Source organism: Pogona vitticeps, chromosome 1 (genome assembly GCF_051106095.1).
Source record: "Pogona vitticeps strain Pit_001003342236 chromosome 1, PviZW2.1, whole genome shotgun sequence".
NCBI classification, from domain to species: domain Eukaryota; kingdom Metazoa; phylum Chordata; class Lepidosauria; order Squamata; family Agamidae; genus Pogona; species Pogona vitticeps.
In genome coordinates this window covers 151,116,400-151,139,569 of record NC_135783.1, presented here as the reverse complement: position 1 = coordinate 151,139,569, position 23,170 = coordinate 151,116,400, and the positions used below count along the sequence as shown (strand labels likewise).

General features: G+C 41.2%; 1 protein-coding gene across 14 annotated transcripts in view; it reads right to left on the bottom strand.

Moving 5' to 3' along the window:
- The window catches only part of PLCB4 (phospholipase C beta 4), a 354,479-nt gene that overhangs the window by 9,284 nt on the left and 322,025 nt on the right, over positions 1-23,170 (bottom strand). For all 14 annotated transcript variants that reach the window (XM_073003183.2, XM_078388138.1, XM_073003175.2 and 11 more), the window contains 5 exons: positions 21,640-21,705; positions 20,158-20,273; positions 7,287-7,362; positions 5,685-5,860; positions 1,536-1,637 (listed from right to left, as the gene is read on the bottom strand). In XM_073003183.2, coding sequence (XP_072859284.1) covers positions 1,536-1,637; positions 5,685-5,860; positions 7,287-7,362; positions 20,158-20,273; positions 21,640-21,705 — 536 coding nt within the window. The remainder of the gene's footprint in view (positions 1-1,535; positions 1,638-5,684; positions 5,861-7,286; positions 7,363-20,157; positions 20,274-21,639; positions 21,706-23,170) is intronic.

The window sequence follows — 23,170 nt, the reverse complement described above, 5'->3', positions numbered from 1 at the left end:
ATTTTGTTGCAATACAGGTCCCACCTCTTTTAATTTATATTATATTATATTATATTATATTATATTATATTATATTATATTATATTATATTATATTATATTATATTATATTATATTATATTATATTATATTATATTAAGTTTGGTTTTTCCCACCCTTGAGAAGATCTACCAAATTTTTACTGAAGTGCTGTAAAACATTTTTGCCATCTTTTCCCTTATGGAGCAACAAATTATTACTGCACTTTTTGTACACAGTTAAATAAGAGTAGAAGGAAATGGGAAGCCCTATGGGACAGTGAATTAATTAGTCTTATGCTAAGAGCCACAATTTACTGGGTTAGACCTTAACATGGAAATACAGATTTAGATCTAGCATCCACCAGGAGAGTTGGGCTTAGAGGTCAAAAACTTGGTTCAGATCCCCATTTAACTGTGAAACGAGTTGGGCTATTAGGAGCAATTCACTAATTCACAGACCAATGTATTACAGTGTTTTAATCACTAAAACAGAGCAAGCTGGATCAAGGTTCAAATTCCTGTTCAGTCATAAGTTCTCCTGACTGACTTTGGGTTAGTCACTGTCTCAGCCTTGCCTATTGTACAGGATGGCTGGGAAGACAGAGTCAGGAGAGAACCTATGAAATGCAACAGCCAACCAGCTTCTTTTATCAAGTTGTCGAGAAATTCAAATGTCCCTCTTATCTTCTTCAAATAATGACTTCAATATTAACATAACTAGATGAATAAAATAGCTTTCATTTGAGGCCTTAAACAACTTATACTTTTCAGCCTTGGTAGGTGCCCAAAGTGGGAACAGCAACCGTTCTTACCCAGCAAACTCAGTAACAATGGCAAGGGTTTCTATGCTTTTATCTGCTTAGAAACAGGTCATAAAAAGAACTAGTGAGGGCATCCGGTCCCAAGGAAAAGGGTTGCCCTACGTCTCGATGGCACACAATTATTTATTATTATATTTCCCAACATGGGAACAGGAGTGGAAACATCCTATTCTCTAGAGAATAACCCCTATTACCATAGATGCAACAACAGTAATATTTGTCTCTCACATGTGTGAGAGTTCTGAACTGTTAGACACATACTTAGTCACAAAGAAGATACAGTAATATTCCCAGTTCCATGATGTAAAACTTTGCACATTAAAAAAAGTCCAGGAACTGGATTGCTCCATGGCAACAAGGGAGATGTCCGGAATCTGCTTGGTTTTGGGGGGCATTTCCCTGATCCACACCATCCAAAGTGGACATGAACCAGATACATTTTATCTTCAAAAATCTACACATTTTTAAACTGATGGCATACTGGCATACTCTGCAGAGCAACAAAGCTACATTATTTTTCCATTTAAAAAGCAATACTAAAACACAGAGCACCTGTGGAACTAAGCACCGATCTTTGCTTACAAGAAAGCCAAAATATATATAGTTAAATATATAAATCATTCCACATAAAATAGATATACGTTGGTTCTTACTGAACAACTAGTGAGAGTTCCCCCTAGAGGAGCTGTACTTACCTCTCTCTTTCCGCTTTGTTTTTAATAGATTTATCTTGACTTATGGCTTTACTGTTTTCCATAGAAATTTTTGCTTGGTTGGCACGCATTTCTTTGCTTTCTCTAAAAAATGTTACAAAGAGTTATTAAATGATGACAACTGGGCTTTAATGTTAGAGACCAGGGGTGAGAAATCTTCCACCAAATTATTTTCTTCCAAGGATTGATTCCTCTTGGGAATAATCTGTTGGGGGCCACATGCCAGCTATGGGGTGGGATCAGTGTTAAGCAGGAAGTCATATTGCCTTCTTTCTGCCACCCTCTCTTTCGATAACTTCCTCTCTCTTCCTAACACCCTGCCCATTTGCCTCCTTCCCATGTGTGGGCCCACATAGAAGAGAAGACCATCTTGCTATCTAAACTGAATGGTTGCAGAGAACATCTGAAACTATACGAAGGGCTCCATGTCCCCCAAATCTGTTATATGCATTTGTGACACATTGAACTCACTGGGGTGGAGTTTTGAATAGATACATTAGAATACATCGGGCTGCACAATCAGAATAGTTAGTGACAAATTCTCCTAAATTTGAAGAAATAACTTTTCTGGCCTACAACTCTCAGAATAACCCAGGCAGCATGATCATGAAATATGTTCACCGGGTGACTCTGGGACTCTGTAGTCTGGTAAAATAACTTTTCCAAGCTCTGTAAATTCTTATACCTGACCAGAAGAAAAACATCCTATTTCCATGTTCAGTAGAATCCTGCTAAATTTACTGTGTTTCTCTCCATGAAATCCTCTGGAAAAAAAATACTTTCATGTAAGAAATATCTGGTGGTGGTTGTGGGTTTTTCGGGGTCTTTGGCCATGTTCTGAAGGTTGTTCTTCCTAATGTTTCGCCAGTCTCTGTGGCCGGCACAGATTATGTGTCACTGTCCTCCTTATCACAACAATACATCCACAATAAGACACACTAATCACCCATCTCCTGAAAAGGACAAAAGCCTACCTCACAGCCATAAATACTCCATTCCCAAGAAAACTACACCAGAACACAGACTGCTGTCTTCTGAAGATGCCGACCACAGAGACTGGTGAAACATTAGGAAGAAGAACCTTCAGAACATGGCCAAAGAGCCCGAAAAACCCACAACAACCATTAGATCCCGGCCATGAAAGCCTTCGCGAATACATAAGAAATATGTGTTTGCTTGAATGACCAGGTGGTTATTGTGCTCCTCAGAGAGGGGGAAATTTCTCATTTTATGCATGCTCATGCAAATGTGAATGCACAAACAGAAGAATAATAATTGCATAAAGATCCAGATAAGAGTTACCTGGTCACTCACACTGTGACCATTTCATTGCAAGAAATCCAGCCTTCTCTACAGAGAGATTCATTTATTTGATATATATGTCTTCACATGATGAAACAATGAGGCAGTCAGCCAAAGAGGAGTATGAATCCATCTTTAGCTTCAGATAGTTGCAAAATATCAGTGTGTGATATGCAGAGAACAATTCTATATCCTCTAAATCTACTGAACCTAGCTGTGAGTAGAAACACATAGAATTGTACCTTTAGGCCTGAAACCAATTGTCAGTTCCAAATCAATTAGATCTACCCAATCAATCACAGTTTGGAAAGTCAACCTTTATACAAATCCACTTAACTGCGCTTATGTTATTTAGAACTCACAATTGGATTTAATCCTCAGATCTTACTGTTTCAACAATACCACTTCCAACACACACCCTTTCACATATCTGCCAAGTCTGTATTTATTTGGTGTTTGAGAAAGAAAAACAAACACTTGTTCAAGAATTTGTGTTAGCAATATTCTGTTTCTCCAGAAATGTTCCAAGATAACTCCCTGTACTCAAGTTGATGAAAGGCAACCTCATCAATACATTGCAAAGGAACTCCTCCACCAATAGTAGAATGCCTGACACTGACATTTTTGATTACACAATAGACAACTGAACTGGATTCTGCCTTTGCCTTGACTTCATGAATGTGTTTCTGTTCTACAACTGCAGAGCAGAATCACAGCTCAGCTACTTATAAAACTTAACAGAAGAATCATTTGCACACCTTTCTCTTTCATCATGGGAAAAAAAAAGTAAGAAAAATTTTCTTGAAATGGAAAAATTAGGCATAGATACAGATGCATGCTGGATAGCACATCTAACTGAAGACATGGCATAGCAATTTCATCCTGCTCATTATTTGGGAATACTTTCCTCTTCTTTGTCAATTATACAGGAGATGATACAGTTTCCAAAGAGCACAAAGAATTAGTCATAAGAGGAATCACAATAGAATTGGTAGGGAATACATGAAAGGCTGAAAAGAATCTTTCATAGAAGATTAGTGAAGATTACTTTTTTAAAAGTATGCATTTTATATAGTTGGACCTGGAATGGCAACAATGAAGGAACTAGAAAAGATAATCAAATGTAAAGATGTGTCAGTGGAGACCAAGACCAATATGATCTACACTGTCATATTTGAAATCACCATGTATAGATGTAAAAGCTGGACAGGAAAGAAAGCTCACAGGAAAAAAATATTTGTTTGAAAAGTAGTGCTGGAGGAGAGCTTTGCAGACATCATGGACTGTCAGGAAGATGCACAAGTGGTCCTAGATCAAATCAAGCCTGAACAATCTCTGGGGCCAAAAATGTTGAAATGGAGGCTGTCCCACCTGGGCATATTGTGAGAATGCAGGATTCTCTGGAAAAGCCAATAATGATAGGAAAGGTAGAAGTCAGCAGGAAAAGAGGAAGAACATATATGAGATGGATTGACTCCCTAAAGAAAGCCACAGATTTTAGTTTACAAGAGCTGAGCAGGGGTGTTGAAGATAGGACATTTTGAAGATATCTCTTTCATAGGATCGCCATAAGTTGGGGCGATTTGATGGTACAAAAAAAAATTATATGTTAAAATACACCCATTCCATTGGATATTGAGAGGGAACAAGAAACATGAGTAGGATGAAAAAGCTATTTAAAAAATTAGATTTGATCATAGCACGCTAACATCTAGGCATGGTTTAACAAGAATGGCCCAGTTTAAATCTTATCATTTGTGATTATTATATTTTATTGTAGCAAAGAGGACCACTTTGTGTGCAATTTTGGATGCATCTGCAGGCAAAGAAATAAATTAAATGAAAATATTACCGGGGGGGGGGGGGGGGAAGAGAGATACCCATAATTGAAAAATGAAATTTTAGATTCCCATGCACATCACACTTTTCTTGCTCATAGCACCTTTGTGAAGGGGCTTAAAAATAACAATCATAAGAGTTGTTGTTGTTTCACTTGCAGAAGCCAAGCATAGAACTTATATTTCATGAATTGGTGAATGGGATATATTACTAAATATATCCCATTAAATGAGGTATACATGGTTTTTCTCCTCTGCTAATTAATGTGTTTTTATTCATCTATTACATGATTGGGCAAAGGTCAGCCCTAAAGCTACCCTATGCAGTCCTCTAGTGTTTTAGCCTTCTGTCACCTCTCTCTTTTTAACATAAAAAGGTGAATAGCAGCTGCCAGCAGCCTCAAAGGGTGATGATTCACCTTTTACATAGATCACAGGGTCTTCCTACACTATTTAATCCCCCAAAGACCCATTTTTTTCAAAACTAGAAGTAGACTTAGAGCCACATCAGGTTTCCTTTTCCATGTTCCTTGGCAATTCTGTTGGTTTCTGTAAGTCTCACAAGGTCCTGAGGCAGAAACCTGGCCCTCAGACCCACCAACAATGTCCATCCCTAATCGACAAGCAAGATTGTGTAAAGGTTAAAAAAAAAGTCTACCTTCGAGATTGGCTGAATCAAGGAAGTATCTGCCAATTCTACTAATGTCCAAATGTAGTTGATGCTTGCAATCTGTAAGGCTCTTTTTATAGAGGCCCAAACATTGAGTAATCTCCAGGTAATTGAACTGAGTGCCTTCCTAATGTTAGGGATGTACATCTTTGCTTGTCTTTAACCTTGCATGCAAAGAGGAGGCACAGCAAACATTTCCCAAGGAAGACAAGAAATCCCCTGGAGCTCTTGACAGAATTCTCACATTGGTCTTAAAGAAGCTGAATCAATTTCCAGCCCCAGAGAAGTGCCCTGCCTGAAAGAGAGCATAGACATACCCACCTGTCATGCGAAAGCTTTAGTTGCTGGGTCTGCTGTTCGTGAGCATTAATTAGTAGCTTCTTTAATAACTCACATTGCTGGCTCAGATGCAAATCACGCATCTCTTGTTCTTCGGCGCTGTGTGTGTTGATCATCTCAGACCACTCTTTTGTGTGCTGAGCCACAATTTCTTTTACCTTGGGGAAAGCAGGGCTGTGTCAGTATATTCTACACTCATCCTGTAAAGGCAGGCTGTTCAGGGACCTATTCTGTAGCCAATTATGCAAACAAAGCCAAAAAAAACCAAAACCCCTTGCAAGACATTTTTCAACAAAAGAACAGTTTTCAGACAAAACATGGAAACTGTCATGGAAGCACTGAAGAGACCAAGAAGGCCCTTCTCCCTCTCCTTCTCTGTTGTGCTTTATAATATGCCATCGGAGATTATTATAGGCAGAGAGCCAGAGTGTAATTCTTTAATGCTTTATATGCACACACTAGAGGAATCTACCAGCATATTATGGATAGGACTGTTCTAGCAAAACAGATACCCCTACAGACTTGAATCCTTTTTCCTGGCAATGACACATTCCACTGTTAATTTACATTTTTGGGTTCTATCCAATTATGTCTTTGTGATAAAATAAAAGCAATTATCTGCTTCTGCAAGGAAGAACTGTCAATTTTTGCTGATCTCCCATCCACCCAGTCACATGCTGCAGGCACAGGTTTCTGCTCTCACCAGGTGCTCCTGAGAGTTGGGAGACCTTCTGGAACTGTATGGGACACAGCACAGAAGACTATAGTAAGCAGTGAGAATCAGTGAAAGTTAAACTCTGCCTAATTTTTAATCTTTTCACAGTCCACTTCCTGCTGGTAGAAAAGCATCACTGACTACACCACTATGGATTTAAAAAAAAACTTGTTTGAAGAACTGACTGAAAGAAGAATACAGTATATGGCCAACAGATATTCCTGGTTTTTAAAAAAAATGTGTCCAGTATTCATAGCAGCAGAATTATAGCACTGGACAAACAAAATAAGTGTTCTAGGTCCTGAGCTGATTCTCCATTCATGGAAGGCTATGTGGCTCCATGAAGCTGGGGAGGCGCGGAGAGAAAATTCCACATTTTCCACTTTTCTCCCTGCAACACCCAATGTCACCTCCCGCGCTGCTACATAGGGCACCAGTCCTATGGAACATATTTTCAGAAGATTGCAGGCAGAAGGGGGAGAATAAAAAATATCTCATTTTTCAGCCTGCGAGAATGTTCTACAAACAGAGGTGTTCTCAAAGGAAGACTGGATCCCATTCAACACAACAAATGAGGTGGGTTATACAGCTTTGACTGCAGGTTGATGACTTAGTGGCTGAATGACTCCATCTTTGTCATATATTGTCTTCTTCCATCAGAGGCTGAGGATCAGTCCAGGTGGCAGAAAAGGCATGCCGCTACTATGCATGCATCCTTCTCAGTGAAGATCTTTGGACATTTCAGACTTTATTGTTCACCTTCCTTTGGATGGGTCTACAGTGTTTCTTCCTATTTCTTAGGTAATTTGCCACTTTTAAAAGCTCCTATCCACACACAGGACCATTATTGAAACAGCTACATCTCTTACCTTAGATTTATGATCTGAAGTTAGTATCTGAATTTTATTTTCAATTTCTTTTTTCACCTCCAGGCAATTATTTCCTCTGAACAAAACAAAACAAAAAATTCATATAAACACCCCATGTCAACATTTCTTAACAAACAATAAAGGATGATCAAATACCAAACATATTTGAATAACATTATTCCCTTCATTCATGACTTACAATTTATATATTGTTTGCTTACTGATCTCTAAAATAAATGCCATATAATGGAGAACAATTATTCCACTAAAAAGGGAATGTACAAATAGATTAAATTTGAGGTTTCAGATACTTGTAATTTTTGGCTTTACATGTGTTTTTACATAGATCATTTGAGGAAGGAAAGAAAAAGAAATCAAATATGTCAAATTAATGGTTTAATTAACCTGCTCTGCCTCTGGGACTGTCTCAGGAGATATTTTCTACAAAAAAGAATAGTGTTCTTGTTTCCTTAAGAACTTCCATGTAAAGGAAAGAGATCACTGGTCTCAGACCACTGGTTCCGTTATTAGAATTGTGGGATTTGGAAAATCTACACTTTGTTAAACTCTGGGAAAGGAGAACATTCCAAGCCATCCAGGATAACCGACTCATTCTTCACTTTTCCTTCCTCCTGCCAGTAGAGAGTGAATGGTGTACATGTGACATCCTTGCGGCCATTTTGAGAGACTGGGCTGTTTATTAAATGTATTCCATGCATATTGGCAATATGACTGTATTCTGTATGTGCACACTTCCCAGCCCCAGTTTATTGAGCTAGCCTGTTTTCCTGATGAACAATACTTTAAATAGTCAATGTTTAAGCTGCTGAGAGCATGCACCACATGCACATACTAGTGTTCTGTGATGGGGTAACTAATCTTATTTTTTGGGAATTAAGAGATGCGACAAGTCCATGCAAAATTTCATATTTTTGGCAATCTTTCAAATCCTGTCATGCTGAGACTATCTATTGAAACTTCCCTTCACACTAGTAACCTCTCCTGGCTTCCCAGGAAAATAAGCCCTGAGCCTTCTATTTTCTCATTAATTGATTGGTTGGTTGATTTTCACCTGTTCTTCTGCATAGGAAATAGACCAGTTGTATGCTGCCTAAAGCCCTCTCCACTGAACCCTGCACAGCAAAGACACCATCCTGCACAACAACTGCAATCGTTCTGGGCACCTCAGCATTTCCTCTGTCCTTTTCAGGTGACGCAGGCAGAGGAAAGATGTCGCTCTTCAAAGGAATTGTTAAGACTCCTGTGAAAATTAGCATTTCTTCTGCACTTTCCAAACAAATCATGTGTAGGATAGAGGCCATTCTGTATGAAATTTGTGATGCAGCTTGGCATTTATGTCAGAAAAGAAGACCACAAAACTTTCACACAATCTTGCAAGATTTCTCGCAAGACGTCTCTGGGTTAAAAAACATTCTTATGCAAATAAATCTTGCTGTAAAGAGAAGAGTGATTATCACTCTCCTCTGCAAGTGAGAGACAGCAAGACCCACATTCTGAGTACATATGCAGGAGCAGGTGATACCTTTATTAGACCATTAAGAAAATAAAGCAAAATACAAGAAACCAAGTGCTGTGCATCAACTTCTTGTGGTTATTTCCAAAATTATATGCTTTTATTAAAGTCCCAAAGTCTCATGGGCAATGTAGAGGCCAGGTTAACTTCTTAGATGGAAACAGTTGCAGTCTGCAAGGGGCGGGGGGGGGAGGAGGCTGTGGCTTCAAACCTCGCCTCTGGCCAGTATTTTGGAATTTATCACCATACTCTCAAACAAAGGGAAGCCAAGTACCCTGAGCCCCACTCATTTCCTCCTTCTACCTTCTTTTGAAACTCAAAGAATTTCTATTTGGCTAGGGAAACACGGTGACCAAGAAGCATGGCAAGCCTCCATCAGAGTTGGGGTTAAAAAATTGTTTTTAGTTAAACTACCAGGAACAGCCAATTTTAATCAAATTAAAGCCAAATCAATAATTGTACCTGCCGGGTGCAGTCCTTAACATACAATACTACTTATCTGGTGTCAAGAGTCCATGATATTCAGGACTCACACTGATCTTCAGCTTACGTCATGACTGGCCATTCAACGGTATCTTACATAGTTCAGAAGAAATCAGGACAAGACCACATGGTCTTCAAAGTAACACAAATGCAGGAGCAGGTGTTTAAAAGTGGGTGACGAATTCCAAAATACTGGCTGGAGGAGAGCTTTGAAGTTGCACCCTCTCCCCCACAGGCCCCTTGTAGACTGCAACTATTTCCATCCAAGAACCTCTACATCAGCCATGAAAACTATGGGACTTTATTTTCTTAATGGTCTAATAAAGGCACCACCTAGTCCTCCATTAATATTGTTTTGAAGACCATGCAGCCCTGTCATGATTCATTCCAAGTATGTGTACACCGTATATCTTGACTTTTTACAGAACAATTTGCCTAGTCTTTACCAAAATGGTCAACTGAGCTGACAGTAGGCATTTTGGTGGTTCATAAGGATTCCAGTTCAAGCAAGGTCTACCTCTCCTCCTGTGAAATTTATCTGCTTAACTGCCATGTAGTTGTGAACTCCCAAGAGCAGGCAAAACTCCCAAGAAATTAGTCATGGAAAGGAAAACAGGAAAAGAAGAAAGGAGGGAGAACCACTCTTGTTCTGTAATTCTTGCCCCCTCCCTACAAAATCATTGTGGACATCAAGCAATAACCATCAATCAAAATGAAAAAGGCCCCCTCCCCTATTTAACATCTCTAATTGAGTTGGGGATGGCTGTTTTGTCCTTCCCCAAATTCTCAGGTCAGTATTAGTTATCTAAATCTGTGTTTTTAGATATCTGAAAATACTGTATATTTTAGTTTTGTCATTGTTATCATAGTTTTTTATACTTTGCTTGTGCTTGTACACTGCTTGGGGGCTTATGGCAGAGAATGTTATTTAAACATATATATTTATTCAAAGAATATTAAATACTCTTTTAACTTATGAATATACACTGCAACTTTTATCTTCTAGTTTTCTTTCCAACAAGGGCCGTACTAAGAATGGCAGAAAATCCTGAGATAACTTGCATTCCCTTCGGATCAGTGAGAGGATTAATAACTGATACTGTTTTCAGACAATAGCTGGCTTTGCAAAGTCATGGGTCATGAGTTTAACAATTGGAAGGCACCAATGAAGCCCTAGAAACAAACCAGAATTTGATTCCCCTAACCTTTATGCTGCCTTAAATGTTAAGAGTAGATTCCAGATATATAATGCAATTTTCAGACAAGTATTTAAACTGTGAGTACATTAGTATCTAAATAAAACATACTGATTAAATGCATAGAATGTAACTACTTATATTAATTATAGTAAATATTAAGAACACTTATAGATTTTTAAAAATACAATTCAATGTAGTTGTTTTTTTTTATAGAAATGAATTGCTTATTTAAGTCAAACCTCCCAAGCCACTAACCCTAATTAAAATGTCCACTTCATCACTGACAAGAAGGACTCAAATGTGAATAAATGATCCTGAGCCTCTTTTCAGGCACTGCCATAAATACACAACATACTTCATACAATAATGCATGAAAAGGTCTTCATAATATAGCATGACTTGTCTGTAAAACAAAGTTGTAAATAAGTTCAGCACAATGTCATAGGCTCAGAGCCAAAGCAGAGAAGATTCTGCCAGGTATGTTTATTGTTTGCGACATTCACGCAAAGCTTGCATGTACAGGGGAGATATCCAATTTTTACATTGAAAGAGAAAGGTGGGTGGGAAGTGAATCTTCCTCCACCTTACCTCTCTGCTCCCTGTCCCTTGAGGCACTTTATCCCAGCTCCACCTCAGTACTGGGAGCGAACTGGGTTTGGGGATAGTGCATGAATAGACAGAGGGAAGGTGATGGCGAGAAGATAGAGAGAACATCCAGCTCTTTTAGCCTCCATACACCTGCTATCATTCAGAGCAACCTAATCTACATAGGAAACTATGGTAATTAAGATAGTTGAGTGCAGAAAGCCAATACGGTTGAGCTTACAGCTACAAATTAGGAGCAATCATTCATGACATTCCTGGTAGGACAGGAGGAAATATGTTTGCAGTTCTAAGAAACCCATTCAGGATAAAACAGGATAACATCTGGACTTGAATAGAGAGGCCAATGGCTCACTTCTATGTGTGCCAGTGTGTTGAGGATGCCAATCTGAGGCACCCTAACAGTTAGCCTTCCATTGAAGACAAAGGATGATAAAAAACAAAACACACACACAAAGTTATTTCCTAGAATAGAAATATGCTACAAGGTGGGACTGACCTAAGAGTAACAATCTACAATTGGTCACTTACAGAGAGCAGGAGAGACTGGGATGGCCAATCCTCTCTGGTTACCCAGTTGGAACTAGACACCCTGGCCTCCCTTAGTTTTCTGTGAGGGAGGCCAAGATGCCTATTCCCAACTCTGTAGCCCACACCAGCAATTCTCAATAAGAGTCATATGGCCCCATGGGGGGTCCTGGCACGTTTGAAGAGGAACACAGACTGGAAACCATTTTTCACAAACCACCAGTATTTAGGTTTGTTATGCAACGTATACAATCATGATTCGGCATGTATTTCTTTCATATTGTGTTTATGGATGTGGCCAAAAAAAGCCTTGAGAATGGCTACACCATTGCTATAAACACGACATTGCTATACTTATTCCAACATTGTCCGTATGTAATGGGAAGACACATGAACAGCCAAGACTATCTGGTTCCATTTTAAACTAGATTAGCCCTCATATGACAAGATTCTAAAAAAATGCATTGAGGTCAGGATACTTTTTCCTCCTTTCTCTTTGCCCTGAAGAAGTATGTTACTCAATAATCTGTGAATCTGAACCCATCAGCATCTGTGAACAGAAATACGAGTGCATCAATTCTCTTGAGACCCTGGGACATGTAACGGCATTTGTAGGATCTGGCTGAAGCCCTTGTTCAGGAACACTAGGCATTTAGACCATCTGTTAGTGCAGAAAAGTATAATTATATCACCCCACCCCCAGAAATTATGCAGCTTATATATACTGCTGGCCACATACACAGGACAGACACAGTAATTCTTCATACAACACACAATTAATTTATGGAATTTGTTGCCAAAAGATCAGGTGATGGGCACTTGCTGGGGTCACTTTAAAAGGGATTGGAGAGATTCACAGAGAAAGCTAGCGCTCATCAATGGCTTTTAGAACAAAAAAAGGAAATGGAACACCCTGGCACAGCTGGGAGAATACAGCTAGGAGGGGACATCATCTTCGTGCTTGGCTTGTGATATTTCTAGAATCATCTGTCAGAAACAGAATGGTGGATCACTCAGACGTTTGGTCTGATCCAGCAAGGCTCTTATATTTTTATGATTCTGCCATGCAAGAGGAAATCCTTGCCGAAGTATGATGAAAACAAAAGGACAACAACTTGAAAAGTGATGACACTAGCTTTGTATGCGTCTTTGCACAGAAAGGAAACCTGTGCTTGCCACACCCTCAGCCTTTAGCACAGAGTCTCACATACGCATAGGTTTCTATACGTGCAAATTTGCACTGAACCTTTTTGTGGGGTTATTGATCATATATTTACAAACAATATGTGCTAGATCCAGTTGTTAGTTCCAAGTAGAACAGACCCATTTAATCTCTTAATACAACTGATGCACTCATTTAGTAGGTGTGTTTATTTGGCTCCAGCAACTGGCTACGACCTCATGTGTTCTGGTACACAGAGGCAAGCCTCCCCCAGTGCCTCAGTTTTCCATACATCAACCCCTGCTGTAATCCAAAGAGGTCTACTAAATTTAAGCATTCAATATTTATCCCAGAAATAGTTTACCTTCTGAGGGAAAGCAGAGTAGAATTAAATGATTACATTAGTTATGGAAAAGACTAAATTTTGGTATTAAATATGACTAGCTGCTTGACTGGATTCTCCTTTTTTATTTATTAGATTTCTATCCCGCCCGTCTAGACCAAAGGTCTACTCTGGGCAGTTTATAAATTTAAAACAATAAAACCAATAAGCTTATATTATAAATCCAAGATGGCAGAAGTATACTAGGAGTAGCTCCATTTGCTACACTGGAAAACGGTTTGTGTGTTGCGTTTCTGTGATATGTAAGTGCTTCAATTAAAAAGAAAATGTTGGCCATTAGGAGAACAAGGTTACACTTTTGTTTGTTTCCAAATATCTTTTGTATATGCTATGCAGCATTCATTAAACCCAACCCAGTGTGATACCTAAGTAGACCTCAGTCTTATAATACAAGCCTCACATATGTATGCGTTTCAAGTCAGAACAGTGTCACTATTAAGCCACCTCCCACTCAGCTTTGAACAAAGTTCTCAGTCAGAAAATCAACCTATGTCTCAGCTGTACCATTTAACACTGAAAGTGGAAATTTCTGCAAAGGAAACTAATGTGCCATGGAGAAAGTTTCTAAGACTGCTAGCCTCTATATTTTCTGTGGGGAGGTGTGTGTGTGTGTGTGTGTGTGTGTGTGTGTGTGTGTGTGTGTGTGTGTGTGTGTGTGTGTGTGTGTGTGTGTGTGTGTGTGTGTGTGTGTGTGTGTGTGTGTGAGAGAGAGAGAGAGAGAGAGAGAGAGAGAGAGAGAGAGAGAGAGAGATTGTTTGTTGGTAACCTACTCCATATCAACAGATGTCAGGCAAGAGTAAATTCAATCAAATCACATTAAAAGAACTAAAAGAATTTGACTACTTTAGAACAATTAGAAAGTCTCATACACTTTGAAGCATAATAAAAACTATTACAACATTCATTACTGTCAGCTATCATCTATATTATGAAGCACTGTAACCAAGACTCAGATTGATCAGCTCAAAGAGGAGGTGACTGTTACATACAGCACTGATGTTACCTGGCTGTCATGGGTTTGGAGGGAAAGTTCCATCCTATGGGGAGTGGAAGGCGGGACATCAGGAGGAGGGGCTGTACTGTATATATATGTGAAGCCTGTGTGGTGAAGTTCAGAAGACGCTGGGATGTGAAGAAGCAGCAGCTGGGAAGAAGAAGCTGGTGTGGGAGTCTGTGTGTCAGACAGGGTACTACTGTGTGTCAGAGTACCAACCTGATAGGTTCAGGTGTCTGTTGGTTAGCCAGAACTGATAGGTTCAGGGTCTGTGCTTCAAGTTAAGGGTTCTGTGTGAACCAAACTGTATGCATGTATGAATGAGACTAAGCCACGTTACTATATCTTATTCACCTAATCATTTTATTTTCCCTGTGTGTTGTTTTAAATAAACCTTGTTCTTTATTTGTTTAAAAATCCATCCCTGGTCTGTGTGACTTCTTATAGGGAATGGTTGGTGGCAGCTTAGTTAACGTGTGGCATATCCCAGTAGGTCTGGGTTTGTCACATTGATTGGTGTCCAGCGTGTGGGATACGACTGGTCCAGTTGTCCAGCGGTCCAGCAAAGCCTTGGCAAGTGTGCCCAGAGCAAGGGGGGTCTAGTCAGGGACAATCTGAGAGCGCGTAGGTAATCTTCTAGGTGTGCCTCACGGGGGGGTGCACTAGTAGAAGAACGTGTAACCTCAGATTGGGGGCTAGATTAGGGAGCTCTGAGGCAGCCTGTTTTTGGCGGGAAAAAAGCTGAGGCAAAACTGTATAGTAACAGTGATTTAGCCTGCCTGCTGAGAGGCCCAGCAGAGGGGGGTGGACTCCGGCTGGCTACAGTTGCAAGTAGTGCTGAAGGACAGCAGCAATCTATAGGGAAAGCTGGTTCTGAGGCAAAAGAGAAAAAAAAAGTGGTCGTTTTATTTTGAGGCTTGACTTTTTAAAGCAGCCTGTTCTGGGGGGGATTATGCCCTTGACTCGAAGCCAAATGGCAGAAATGGGTGAAGTGAAAGACCCCCAGGTAGACCAAGGTTCTGAGGATGAATTTGGCTCAGTGCAAGGTGACAGCACGGGAGAACAAAACCCAGAACTCAGAAAAATACTCCTAGCCCAACAGCATGAACTGAGGATGAGGCAATTTGAAGTGGAGGAAAGGGAAAGAGAGAAACAAAGGCAATTTGAATTAGAGAGAGAGAGAATGGAGAGGGAGGAAAGATTGGAGAGAGAGAGAATGGCGTTTGAATTAAGAAAATTGGAACTGAGGAACCAGAACAATAATAACAATAGGGATTCTGAGGGAGGCCAATTGTCTAAAGCTGACCTGAAGAAATTCCCTGTGTACCACAAGGGAGATTGTCCTGAGGTGTTCTTTTCCTTAGTGGAAAGAGCGTTTGTGGACTTCTCAGTGAGGGAAACTGAGAAGATGACCATCATGCGATCTTTAATCAGTGGTAGCCTGGCTGAGGTTTATTCAGAGATGCCACAGGAACTGATGAGAGATTTTGCAGAGTTTAAAAAACTGGTGTTTGCAAGACATGGGATAAATGCGGAACAGCTGAGGCAAAGATTCAGGTCCCTCACAAAGAAACCAGAGCAGACTTTTACCCAAGTGGGGGCTCAATTGGTGAGGCTGCTAGAGAAATGGCTATCTCAGGAGGGGACAGAGACCTTTCAGCAGCTCAAAGACTTGATAGCGCTGGAACAGTTCTATTCAGTCCTGCATGGGGAACTGAAATTCCAGGTGAGGGAAAGGAAACCAAGATCTGTGGCAGAAGCAGCCGAGATCGCAGATTTTATTTACCAGATAAGAAAGCCCTTAGGTGAGGAGAAATCTGTAGGAAAACCCAAAGAAACCTACAGCAAGTACTCTCAGGGATCAGGGAAAAACCAGCAAGGGGGAGGGGCCCATGGTGAAGGGAAGCCCTCAGACATGAAACCAAGACCTCAGATTTTGGAGGGAAAACCAAAACAAGATGAGAAAGACTCAAAATATAGCAGAAAATGCTATTTCTGTCAGGGAAAGGGCCATCTAATCTCAGAGTGTGAGAAATTAAAGCAGCTAAAAGGAATTGTGCCTCAGGATTCGAGTGGAACCAAGCCAAAAGCTGTGTTCTGTGTCCAGAAAGAGCAAGGCTCATTGTCACTGAGGGAGCCTGTTGCCATGGCTACTCAATCTGGAACAGCTACATCTGCTGATCAGGCTGAGGAAAATGGTCCTCTTGTAGAGGTCAGGCGCTGCCTGCTGGTGAGAACAGATTCTCAGTTGTTTGAGACAGCAGGGGTGGACGTAGGAATACTTGACCGTCAGTATCGGGGGCTGCGGGACACTTGTTCTCAGGTGACCCTGTGCCATCCAGATATTATTCCGAGGGAATATGTAATCCCAAATGAGAGCATGAAGGTGGCAGGGATTGAGGGGCAGGTAATCTCACTGCCAGTCGCGGAGGTACCTGTGAACTTTCAAGGCTGGAGGGGAGTTTGGCGGCTAGCGATTTCATCGACTCTGCCAGCAGCCGTGCTCGTGGGAAATGACCTGGCTGAACATGTGAAACGGGTGCTAGTGATTACACGTTCACAAGCCACCACGGGGACAGTTCAAGGGGGTAATGATGAGCCAGAGACGGAAGCAGGTGGGGGAAGTTCAGAAGCTGTGGTGGAAACCTTAACCACAGACAGCAGATTTGGACAGGAGCAAAAGGCAGACGCCACTCTCCAAAAGTGTTTTGAACAGGTGACTGACGCCCAGCTAACACCTGAAACCCCAGTGAGATTTCTGGAGAAAAAGGGGATTTTATATAGAGAGACCCTGAGGAATATCTCAAAAGGGGGAGATGGGATCAGAAGTCAGCTGGTGGTACCTGAAAAGTATCGCCCCATGATCTTACAAAGGGGGCACTCTGACATGTTTGCTGCGCACTTAGGGGTGAACAAAACACAGCAGAGAATCACACAGAATTTTTACTGGCCTGACATAGGGAAGCAGATCAGGGAGTTCTGTAAACAATGTGATGTGTGTCAAAGGCAGGGGAATAGCCGCGACAGGACCAAAGCAAAGTTGTGCCCTTTGCCTGTGATTGACACTCCGTTCAAATGCATAGGGGTGGATATTGTGGGACCTTTGCCCAAGGCCACAAAGAGGGGGAACAGGTTCATTCTCACCATTGTGGACCATGCCACGAGGTACCCTGAAGCCATACCCTTGACTAACATTGAAACTAACACAGTGGCAGATGCCTTGGTGGGGTATATGTCCAGGATGGGATTTGCCTCAGAAATAATCACAGATTTGGGAGCATCGTTCACATCAAAGCTCATGAAACGCTTATGGCAAATCTGTGGAATTAAGCACAAGGAAACCACTGCCTATCATCCTGAAAGTGATGGGTTGACTGAGAGGTTCAATGGGACTCTAATGCGCATGATTAGGGCTTACTTGGCAGAGAATCCAAACAATTGGGACCAGAAGCTGCAATCCCTTTTGTTTGCTTATCGATCAGTGCCACAAGCCAGTACCGGGTTCAGTCCATTTGAACTTTTATTTGGGAGAAGGGTGAAAGGGCCCCTTGATTTGATCAAACAAAATTGGGAGCAGATCACCCAGGATGACCCACAAGACGTTGTGACAGATATAGACTCTTTAAGGAATGACCTAAAGAGAAACCTAGAGCTAGCAGCAGAGACCCTGCAAGCTCAAAAGGTCAGAAAGAAAGCTGGGGATGACCAGGAAGCCAGGGAGAGGCACTTTGACCCAGGGGAGGAAGTGCTTTGGCCTAGGCTCTGCAAAGAGAACAAACTGCAGCTGGGTAGCCCAGAAATAAAATACTTGGGTCACATGGTAGGGGGAGGAGTGATAAAACCCCTGGAGGCCAAAATAGAAGCTGTTCGTGATTGGCCCAGACCCAACACCAAGAAAAAAGTCAAATCATTTCTTGGGTTGGTGGGCTACTACAGAAAGTTCATCCCGAGGTTTAGCGAGATTGCGGCTCCGCTGACCGATCTGACGAGGAAGAAGGCTGATGACCGCATCCCGTGGACCAGCGACTGTGAGGAGGCGTTCCAGAGGTTGAAGGAGGCGTTAATCAACTATCCAGTGCTGCGTGCTCCAGACTTCGACCGGGAGTTCATCATCTACACCGATGCATCTAACAGCGGGGTAGGAGCAGTTCTGTGCCAGGAGGATGAGAATGGTGACCAGCATCCAGTGTCCTACCTGAGTAGGAAACTTCAAAAAGGTGAGAGACATTTGGCAACCGTGGAGAAGGAGTGTTTGGCCATAGTCTACGCGATCCAGAAGGCCAAGCCTTACATCTGGGGAAGACATTTTATTCTGTGCACTGACCATTCACCATTGCAATGGTTAAAGACAATGAAAACCCACAATAGCAAACTTATGAGGTGGGCTTTAAATCTGCAGGACTATGACTTTGAAGTGAAGGTGGTCAGAGGGTCAGTGAACTGTGTTGCTGACGCCTTGTCAAGAAGACCTGAAGATTGAAGACGGCGAAAGAAACAAGGACTATGTATATATATTGATGACAAAAAGTTAAATGTACCTGGGTTTTTGAACTTGGTTTGTATGAATAAAGGTAAATTGATGTAATGTATATGGTAAATGTTTAAATGCCTAATTGATATGGTTAACTTAGAATGTAAGTATAAGTAAGTATGATATTGTATGTATAACTGTTGTTGTGTGTTTTATCCAGGTTGTTTTTTGGGAAAAAGCACCTTAGCTTTCCCCCTACAAAACAACTTATAAAGAGGGGAGGTGTTACATAGAGCACTGATGTTACCTGGCTGTCATGGGTTTGGAGGGAAAGTTCCATCCTATGGGGAGTGGAAGGCGGGACATCAGGAGGAGGGGCTGTACTGTATATATATGTGAAGCCTGTGTGGTGAAGTTCAGAAGACGCTGGGATGTGAAGAAGCAGCAGCTGGGAAGAAGAAGCTGGTGTGGGAGTTTGTGTGTCAGACAGGGTACTACTGTGTGTCAGAGTACCAACCTGATAGGTTCAGGTGTCTGTTGGTTAGCCAGAACTGATAGGTTCAGGGTCTGTGCTTCAAGTTAAGGGTTCTGTGTGAACCAAACTGTATGCATGTATGAATGAGACTAAGCCACGTTACTATATCTTATTCACCTAATCATTTTATTTTCCCTGTGTGTTGTTTTAAATAAACCTTGTTCTTTATTTGTTTAAAAATCCATCCCTGGTCTGTGTGACTTCTTATAGGGAATGGTTGGTGGCAGCTTAGTTAACGTGTGGCATATCCCAGTAGGTCTGGGTTTGTCACAGTGACCTCAAAAATGGAGAATAAATGTAAGAATTAAGTCTCTCTCTCTAGAACAGTGGTGTCGAACTGTGGCCCTCCAGATGTTCTTGGACGTCAACTCCCAGAAGCCTTCACCACCACCTCTGCTGGCCAGGATTTCTGGGAGTTGAAGGCCAAGAACATCTGGAGGGCCACAGTTCAACACCACTGCTCTAGAATGTTATGCCGCTTTACCCTGCTTCACAATAGGAGTAGAATAGCCCTCTGAAAGTTACAGATTATTAAGATTACTCCAAAAATATGTCTTTCACCAAGGAGGGCTCTGAGAGTCATCTGAAGCCCTTTCCCAACCATGAGATCCCTAAATGTTTATTGGACTGCAAGCCATTGTCTGTGGTCATCAGCTACGCTGGCTGAAGCTGATAGGAACAAAGGGTGAATCCCATCGAGGATCCATGACTGGAAAGGCCTGGCTATCATCAGCCTTTTCCTCCAGCCAAATGTCAGGGCTGAGAAACTGGACAAATCCTTGGCCTCAATTCAGCTTACTCTCCTGAATTCTATTAGCAGGTGAAATACTCGTTTAATGTTTACATGAAACAAACAGTGATTCAAGTGAGAACCAGGAACAAAACAAAGAAGTTAATTAATGCAAGAGATTTATAGTCAAAATTAAAGCAGACCTGCAATCCATTTTAAAAAAGCATACCCCTTTTTCTTGACTGCCTTCTCAAGGATTTTCTCATAAGCTAATTTCTCTTTGTCATACTGTGCCACCATTTTGTCAACTTGTGTGCAGTGCAACTTCTGCATAATACTGTGTTCCTGCAACAGAAAAGTATGCTATCACAAAACTAAATCTGCATGTTATCTTCTTATTCTTAACAGTCTTTGTGCCTTGAGGTTGCAAGTATTCATTCATAAACACTGAATGTCGGGGGGTGGGGGAGTAAGAGTTACACTTTATTTATTGGCAAGCAGATTGTAGAATTAAATTATGGGGCACTCTGTACAAATCCTTAATCATAGCCTATACATAGGACAGACATATTGTCTTTTGTTAAATTATGTTTATTGAGTTAGCTTTATTATAACATTATCATATAAAAGATACAGTATTTAAAGGTTATTAATTCTGAATTTCATTGTAGATCTCCTTTCATTAAACAGCTTTGAATGATGATAAAAATATTTTACTTTTAATTTAATACAGTCTTTTTACAAAACCTTAAAAGAGAATTTTATAGTGCTTTTCACACTAAACAAGCAGAGTACTGGTCAGCACTTTGAAACCCGAACATGAAAATGTAAAGCTCATTGTTCTTTTTAAAGTCCAGGCCAGAGGCCATTCTAACGATCCCTCCCAAGAGGAAGAAAACGTGGCTGGAAAAGCTGGCCTGTGATGTTCATGGAGAACAAGGCTCAGACATTCTTGGTCCAGAGAAATTTTAAGAGAAAAATGAATCTGAACAGCATCACCATGACATCAGATTCATCAGGGGGACTCACTGGGAGGTCTTTCTGAGGAGATATACTGTATATAGGATTCCTCTCTAAGGAACTTTTAAAGTCATATATAGTCATCATGTGAGGACATTACCACAATACAATTTAGGAGCTGCCTGAAACTCTGTGGGGGAAAAAAGGAGGTGGAACACTCCAAGAAAAACTGTATAAAATTTCTTTTCGCATTCTCCTCCAAGACACCATTCATTTCTACAAAGGGCCACAAATTCAAATGCACCATCCATCCCATGCTTCTTATATTCCTTTCTGGTTATTCTTTTCCTCATGGAGGAAGAAAGTTAAAAGCTTTCAGGGAATAAAACAGATTATAACAGTTCTGCTTTATATGAGTTTCAAAAAGAATAAAGATTACAGTTTGGATGTCAGTGAAAATTGTTCTCGACAGAGCTCAAAGTGCCAGGTTGTTTTTGAAGTGGCTTAGCAACAGCAACACACCAGAAAGATGGGGATCCCACACAAAGTCCAGTTATGTCCAACAACTCGTATTTCCTATAGCTATTGTTTTACTTAGCTATTCAGACAGATCCACAGTTAATGAAGCAGTGCTACTGTATATTACATGAACTGTAATTTCGCCTTTGTATGTATGTGCTACGCTATATCACAACAATATTTTTTTCTTTTCTAACAACAGATACCAAGTAAATCATTAAAAAAATCATACCTTTGCATGCTTCTTTTTCAAAGCATTCAACTCCTTTTGCTGTTTTTTCAAATGCTTTATATATGCCTGTTCCACAAAAAAAGAGAGAGGGGGGTTGGAAGAAAGAGAAATTACTGAAATTGCAAGAATGCTCAGAATAGTACTTGCTCATACTGATGACTTAAAGCCATTTTACAAAATTTAACATAACCTTCAAACCTTAGGTAGGTAAAGGTAAAGGTACCCCTTGACAATTTTTGTCCAGTCGTGTTCGACTCTAGGGGGCGGTGCTCATCCCCGTTTCCAAGCCATAGAGCCAGCGTTTTGTCCGAGGACAAACTTCCGTGGTCACATGGCCAGTGCGACTTAGACACAGAACGCTGTTACCTTCCCACCGAAGTGGTCCCTATTTACCTACTTGCATTTGCATGCTTTCGAACTGCTAGGTTGGCCACATAACTAACAAACCTATGGTACAAGGACTTATTATAAGAATCTGGAGGCTTAGATTCTTGGCTTGTTCAAACATTTCCCTACTAGTCTTACTATCTTCCATTTTATCCATCATAATGAAAGCCCATCAGCAACATACTAATGCATGGGAGGGGTATAAGAAGGGAGGCAGGTGGGCGTACTTTTCCTATCAGCTCCTTAGCAACCTCTACCAACAATTTTAAAAGATTCCTCTGGTGTTCGGTTGCTGTTATGTACTATCAGGTTGTTTCCAAATTTATGGTGACTCTGACAGGATTTTTAACATATGTGAGATGTTTAAGGAATGGTTTGCCATTGCTGCCACCCCCACCCCCACCCCCCAGTTAGCTTCCATGGCTGAGCAGGGATTTAAACCCAGGTCTCCTGAGTCCAGGTCTAACACTCTAACCACACACACATGCAGAAACCTTTATTGGCATTACAGGGTACAGGGAGTACACAAGATAGTTACATTCCAATACCGGGTGGGGGGAAGGGTGAGGTTGGGATTATAGTAGGCTAGGTTCAGAGAGATTTACAGAGGGTTTAGGGTAGGGGGAGGGGAGGTCTTCATAACAGTTAGGAGAAAGTCAGCAACTTGACTAGTGATAAAAGGCGAGAAATCACTCAGGAGTATGGGGGTAAGGTCGGGGGAAAAAGGGGAGAGGGAAAAGAGGAGTGGGCCTAGTAGCCGCTTACGGGGGATGTTGTGGGATGGGCACCGGAGTAAGATGTGGTCCAAGGAGTCGGGTTCGGATGCACAAGAGTGACACAATCTGTTGGGGCGGGGGATTCGAGTGAATCTCCCAAGATGGGCTGCAGATGGGAAGATATTCAGCCTAGCGAGCATAAAAGCTCGTCTTTTTTGAGGGTTGGACAATTGGTTAAAATAATTGGAGGGGCGGCCAAGGGAGGGGGATAGGCCAAAAGCAAGAGGAGAGCAGGTGGGGTTCAATTGGGAGAATAGGGTTGCATGTTCAAGGTCATAAAGGTTGGATCTAATGATTTGATATGCTGAGTTGAGGTTCATGTCGGCGAGAGTTTCGACAGAGAGAGATAATGACAATAGTTTGGCTTC